The 7,013-nt window shown below is 29.9% G+C and overlaps 1 protein-coding gene across 1 annotated transcript; it reads right to left on the reverse strand.

Annotated features, from left to right (window-relative positions):
• Window positions 1-1,681: 1,681 nt before the first annotated feature.
• Window positions 1,682-4,806, reverse strand: LOC140867247 (uncharacterized). The gene is made up of 7 exons (XM_073272323.1): window positions 4,757-4,806; window positions 3,934-4,012; window positions 3,710-3,834; window positions 2,871-2,951; window positions 2,709-2,795; window positions 2,401-2,454; window positions 1,682-2,107 (listed from the first exon to the last, which is right to left on the reverse strand). The coding sequence occupies exons 1-7, from the start codon at window positions 4,790-4,792 to the stop codon at window positions 1,889-1,891; spliced, it is 681 nt and encodes a 226-aa protein (XP_073128424.1). The 5' UTR covers window positions 4,793-4,806; the 3' UTR covers window positions 1,682-1,888.
• Window positions 4,807-7,013: the final 2,207 nt, after the last annotated feature.

Genomic DNA, 7,013 nt, shown 5'->3' on the forward strand with positions numbered 1-7,013 from the left:
AGCTGCTACTACTCTCAAATTAAGTCCCAACTCGTGATTCACAATTTTTTTTAAAAAAAAAATTCATCTCATTTTTCAATATTTAATTTCTTCTAACAAAGAGAAGACACTTCGTTAGTGTTTTTTTCTTTTATAGATAGATATTCCACTTCTTTTATACCAAATTATTTAACAATTTAATTTTTTTTAAAAGAGAGAAAAAAAATTATGTCTAAAAAACAACAAGACAAATCCATTTTAAAAATATATGTCACACGCCTCTACCAACAAGTTAATAATAACATTAATTAATTATTATTATTATTGAATAATTAAATTGAATAGTTTGAAAATTGACGCAAATTAAAAGACTTAGATTAGAGAGTGGTGATGATTATGAAGTTTATTAATCAAATTAATTATTAATTTGATTAAGTTAAATACACTATTTTTTTTACAAGTAAAACTTGTAAACTTTTTTTTTTTTTTGAGTACTAATAATGTATTTGGTTACAAGCTGGTCCCATCAAAGGAAAAAGTTAAAAGATGCACGATAAGAACAAATAAATTTTGCTAGGTAGTGGGCTACTGCATTTGTCATTTTCCTAACATGAAGTCATATATTTATATATAGTATAAATATAAATATGTGTATATAGTATAAATATAGATACGTATTTGAAAATTGACTTTTTTATATCCAAAGGTTGAATTTACATTTTCTTTTTAAAAAAATAGAATTTAAAATAGAGTGAAATAAAGTAGTGAAAATGATTTATTGTCTAACAGTTGAATCCTCCCCGTAGATTGAATGTACCATACACAATAGTTCTTACATTAACACTACGATTGATTTTATACCGGAAATATTTATCAAAATTGAGCCGTGATCCTGTCACTTTCCGTTTCATCGGTTTTTAAGGCTATCTTTGGTTTTTAATACTATCCATGACACAACAAAATTATCGACGTATTTGTCACCATGATAACAGTTCAAGAAAATGGGATTAAAAACCAACATATAAGACTAATACGCAACTTTGACTTGTAACAGGACTAAAAACATACTAAAACACAACTTTAACAATGTAAAAGACAAAAATAAAAAACAAAACAACTAAATAGACAAACAGAACAACTTACGAGACGAACTTTTGACCGTTTTCCCACAATTTAAATATTTTATTATTTATTAATTTTCTACTTATTAAGTGTAGGCATATTAAAATAACTAATTTGTTTTCATGGTCTATTTTTCAATATACCCAAAATACCCTTCTTTTCAATTTTTTGTTTTCTCCATGTTTGTTAGTTACTATCTCTGCATCTTCAATAACTCTCTTTGTCAATTTCAGTTCTCTTTTTTTTTTAAATTAACCTAACCTGTTAAACATCAAAATTCATATACATTGTAGTTATTCTTTTACACACGCAAATGCATATGCACGGTTGTTGCTGGTATATATTAAACATGCCGAGGATTTAAATTTAATAATCTATATCGTATCACAAGGGTTCAAATGAGATAACTTTGTTTTCATTTTTTATAAATTGTGTTCTTATTATTATCAATAACTATTTAATAACCAAAAGTTAGCTCTAATGGTACTGCCAGTTTTAATTATAAGTATCACTGGATGTTTTTTTTTTCTTTTTGAAAATATATCACTGGATGTTGTTGGAACATATTATTACTACCACATTTCACTTGACGAATATTTCAATTTTTGCATGTAGAAGGTATCCAACAAAATATGATCAACGTACACCATTCTAGTAGTATTCGTGCACGATAGCTACTCACCCATAGCATAGCAACATCTGATGCCACCACGAATACAAGCAGGGAACTGTATATTAAGTCGTATGATGGTACCGCCAGTCTTACTACTCCCAAAAAAACTGCATCTTAATCGAACTCAAAACAATCGTCAATGTGATGTTCATCCCCATATTGATCGTAGAAATTGCCACTGTAATGTTCATCTCCATATTGACCGTACAAATCGCCACTATGATGGCCAGAAGTTTCATTTCCATGCATTACGAGACTTGGTGTGTCGTCACTTCTAAGAGCACGAGAATCTGCAGGGATGATCTGAGATTGAGATGTCTTGGAACCCTTTTCCTACAATTATATCAGTTGTGTATGAGTAAATGATTGATCCTTGTTTTAAATGTCCAACGATATGTTTACTCAAGCATGTTGCCTGTATATTCTTTGTTTAAAACTCAAAGACACGCCAACGAGCTTTACTGGTCTGCAGATGTACTACCAGTTTTATGACACTCAAATATACACACTACGCGAAGGCCAAAGTAATTAGAGGAAAATGGGATAAGGGTCTAATCCACTTAAAACCCATTACCAGAATTACTCAGTGATTGATGACTGTCTTGCGAATAAAAAAACATACTTACCATTTCTTCATTTAGAATTTTCAAAGCATCGTAGTTAATTCTTGAACTTCGCCTCTGTAAGAAAAGAATTCATGTCATACTCATCAGTAACATAAGAAAAACCTGGCATGAAACAAAATCCTCTGCAATCCACGTAAAAATATATAAGCATCATGGTGTTTAATACTGCTAATCCCATGAATATATCATAAGATTACTACTTTTGTTTTTTTTATTCACAGAGCATCTTATAATTATCATGAATTGCAAAGCAACCATAGAATGGAGCTCCAAACTATGAAAAATCTCATTGTTAAGCATACACTCACCGGTGACTTCACTTTTTCTGTGGTTTTAGCAGCTTTCTTGAGCGGGACACCTTTCTTTCTTTCAGCTGTCTTTTTCTGTTTCTTTACCTGAAATTTATCAGATGTCTAAATTAGCAACAAAAAAGGACATAAGCACAGAAGAAAGAAGGAATGAGAAATTACATTTACATATTCTCCATTGATAGCTTCCCATAACATCCTTTTATAATGCATCTCCTCCTTGGTGTTAAGATATCTAAGAACCTAAACAGCATTAAACATAAGGACCAGTCATATGCTGACACTAATTCAGAAATGGGTACCAATAGAAACTTGAATATAATGATTTATTTGAAAGTGACTTTAAAAAGGCTTAGATATAAAAGAAGAATTTATCGAAAGAGACAAAATGCACTTGAACATAAGAAGTTGTATAAATGGATGCATATATTTAGCTATTGCTGCAAACAGTATATAACTTGGTGGAGTGGGAGGCAAAATTTTCGGTTATTGCCACCGGTAAAAGACTTGGATGGAATAAAAAAAATTGCACACTCTGATGATTTTTATAATTATTAGACTGGACAGTTCAATTTCCAAATATTGAGAGCAGGGAGCTGCTCCCTTCATTGGTCTGCCACCATACATGTTCCTCATGACTAAGGTATATGGGTTACTTACTTTGCTATATGGAAACGGCCAAAGGCCCTTCGGTAAATGGGTTGCTTGGCTATAGGGAAAAGGAAATTTAGGTGCCAATACTAAATTTCTAACAGAATTCTGAAGAATAATTTAAGTTATCAGTTTACATTTATAAATTCTAAGTGCTTGAAGAAATAGAATGAACTCAGAAACCTCCCGAGTTGGAGCCACAATGACATAGGCACCCCAAAATCAGGCACGTGGCATAGGGATCAAAGTAAAGGTTTTCCAGATAATGCAGAAGTTTATCTTCTATCATCACTAGATACAAACTTTGAGAAACCAAACCAGTGATGGATATGAATTAATGAAGCATATACCTCAGCATCATCAATATCAGAAAGGCTATCTGAAGCATTGTTTTTAGTTCGATTCCTCCTTTGCTTGGACCTGTTTAAAACTCCAGAAATGCTTTTATTGATGTCAGGATGTCCAGTTGAAGGACCTGGAAGATATAATGAGGATGTACATCTATATTTCTTACAAAAACTTTTGCACAAGAACTAACATGAGAGCATCAGTATTGAAAGAGCATCTAGCTTACCGTTAGGTTCCCTCAGATTGAGGGGTCCACATGAAACAGCATTCACAACTTCTCCAGATGAAGGATTAATTCCTCCTACCTAAGTATATTATATTTAACAAAGTTAAGACTTAAGATTAAAAAAACATTTGCTAACATTTTTTGCATTACACTGGAAGAAAAAGAGCAACAATTTCTCACAAAATTTCATCATGTAATCATCTCCTTTTGTTCCTTAAGGACTGGTAACCATGACAATTTAAAGAAAGAAGGACATCATTAAATGAAACAACAGGTTTACACGACAACCCTCATACATACAGTTTGACAACCAAGAAAGGAGTTAATTTGAGAGCTCACAACAAAAGAAGTTACTTATGAGAAATCTTATTTTCACAGTTTCATAATAATGCATTACTCTAACAAACATTCTACTGACATTCTCACGAACATATCAAGAACAGAAGCAATTGACTGCAGAAACTCTGAGTTACTGAATAAATCTTCCAGCAAATGGTAAATTGTTAGAATACCTTCAGGCTTCAATCATAATGTAAAGATCTGTTTTGGCAGAGAACGTCTACCTAAAAACAAAGTTCTTTCTTGCTATCCCAGCAACGCTACTCAATCAGATATACGAAATTCCACATTAAAACGCCAATCACGACCAGCCTTTATTGCATTATAGGAAATATTACAAAATTATCAGATTTGATTAAAGGAACTGAAAAGATATGCAAAATCGGAAGCGCAAACCACTTGCAAATGAATCCGAACATTGAACAGAAAGCACATTTTGCAAATCAAACGATGAATTTCTCATACAGAAAGGTATTCGGCGTACCGTAGACTCCGATTTGTGATTTTGCGTAATTGCCATTGCAGAGCGCTTTCGCAAACTTCATACGAAAGAATGAACCCCGGGATGGCGGCTTAACCTGGTATATATATGCCTCGCGTTGGTGGTGCATTTACCAATATACCCTTCACCTCGATGTTGTGACTTGTGTTTTGTGACTTTGAGATTGATTGTACACTATATAGGCTGTTTATTATATTTTTTATTTAAATAATAATTTTTTTTATAGTTTAAAATTTGTTATAAAGTTTTCTCAAAAAAAAAAAAAATTGTTATAAAGTTTTTAAATCAATTTTATTATTGTGTGTTTCTATATACTTTTTTTAAAAAAAAAAAGAAGTGATAAGTTGTTTACTTAATGATGATATTGAGTAAGTTTGGTTGTAATAAATTTTATGAAGTTATTTTGTTATTTTTTGTTTATTTGATTTTCGATTTTCTTTTTGCCTCAATGGTGATGGCTGATTATTTGGGGATGTTTTCAAAAAATAGATTAGTAAAGCATATAACACTTCACACTTAAGTTTTACGAGCTTATAAGCGGTTAGAACTTATTTTAAAAATAAGTTGTTAAAATGTTTGGGTAAACTTATTTTAAACAACTTAAAGATGTTGATATGTTTGGTAATATAAGATCTTATTATTGTCAAAATTATCAAAAAAGTATAATTATATGAAAATAATGTTTCGAGTTATACATATACGAAAATAGTTTTAGAATAAACCTATATTAAAAAATAAAATTGTTTTAATATTTTAATTTAGAAAAATTTATGTGATTTGTAATTTTTTTAAAATAATATTTAATGGGTGGAGGATATGATGGAGATTTATGAAAATATTTAAAGATATTTTAGAGAGATAAAATATTAAAATAAAATCTTTTTGAAAAAAATATCTCCCCCCTTACTTTTTTTAAAACAACTTATAAACTGTCAAACAACTTATTTTGACAGCTTATAAGTTGTTTTTAAAAAAAATTACCAAACACAATTTTGGAGCTTAAAAGCTCTAAAACAGCTTATAAGTTGTTTGAATATATATAAACTCTGCCAAACACCCTCTTAATATATATAAGTATAGTCTGACGGGGGCGGTCTAAAGGAAAATGAAGCCTGGGATAAAGATTAAAATAAGAGTTTTTTATATTAATTTTAAAAATCAAATATAAACTAGCTATACAAAATTATCTTTCATATTTTGTGAATAAAATTATGAAATTATCTAAAAAAAATTAATCACATTGAACCATCAAAACTCACAATTTAAGTGTTAATTTAATTTAAAAGCAGTTAATTTAGTCATTAAAATATAAATAAATTAAATAAAAGTTCAAATTTTTAAAATTAAGTTTCGAAATTCATACCTTCAATCCATAAATTTTCAATCACGACATGAAATTAATTATAAATATTAAAATCTAACATTAAATCAAAATTAAATTGAACGAGTAATAAGTCAAATTTTAACGCACACAAAGGCGGAGAAGAAATTGGTTGAACATCAAGCTATAAAACTCAAGGCTAAGAATGTCGATGATCAAGAAGAGGCGATTGAAAGTGATGGTAGACGACAAACAACACCAAACTGAGAAGTGATTAACGAAACAAAGATTGAACGAATCAGTTGTGTGATAGCTTTGTAGTTGACAATGTATAATTATTCTTCAATTTTTTAATAATTATTATACCCCATATAATAATAATTAATTAAACTATATTAATACATAATATTTATAATACATATGTATAATATATATTTTTTAATAAATTTGGGGCCCCACTATGAGCATGGCCCCTGCCCGCCCCGAGTATAGACTCGTGACTATGATTTTATTTATTAGCTAACTAGCATATGGATTGCTCATGTATAATTATTATATTATATTTTTTAAAACGTAATAATTTTTTTTAATAAAAATCAAATATTTTTTAAGATGTCAATGGAATGAAAGTTCTTAATTTGTAAAAACTAACAAATTACCAATTTTAAGTTGTTGGCTTGTTAATTTGCACACAAAAGCAAGTACAAATCATTGGAAAACTGAAATTTTGTAGGCCCGAATGCTTGTCATTTTATAAAAAAATCAACTAAAATTATATCTAGAAGCCCAAATAACAATAGTATCTATTCTGATATATCTGGTTATTTTTACAGCTCTTGCTATCCCGCGAATCACTTTTGGTCTCCCAACGTTCAGCAATGAAATGGGCTTGAATGATGTTCAGCTGGGTGATAACTC

This window comes from Henckelia pumila, chromosome 4 (assembly GCF_033568475.1).
Source record: "Henckelia pumila isolate YLH828 chromosome 4, ASM3356847v2, whole genome shotgun sequence".
NCBI classification, from domain to species: domain Eukaryota; kingdom Viridiplantae; phylum Streptophyta; class Magnoliopsida; order Lamiales; family Gesneriaceae; genus Henckelia; species Henckelia pumila.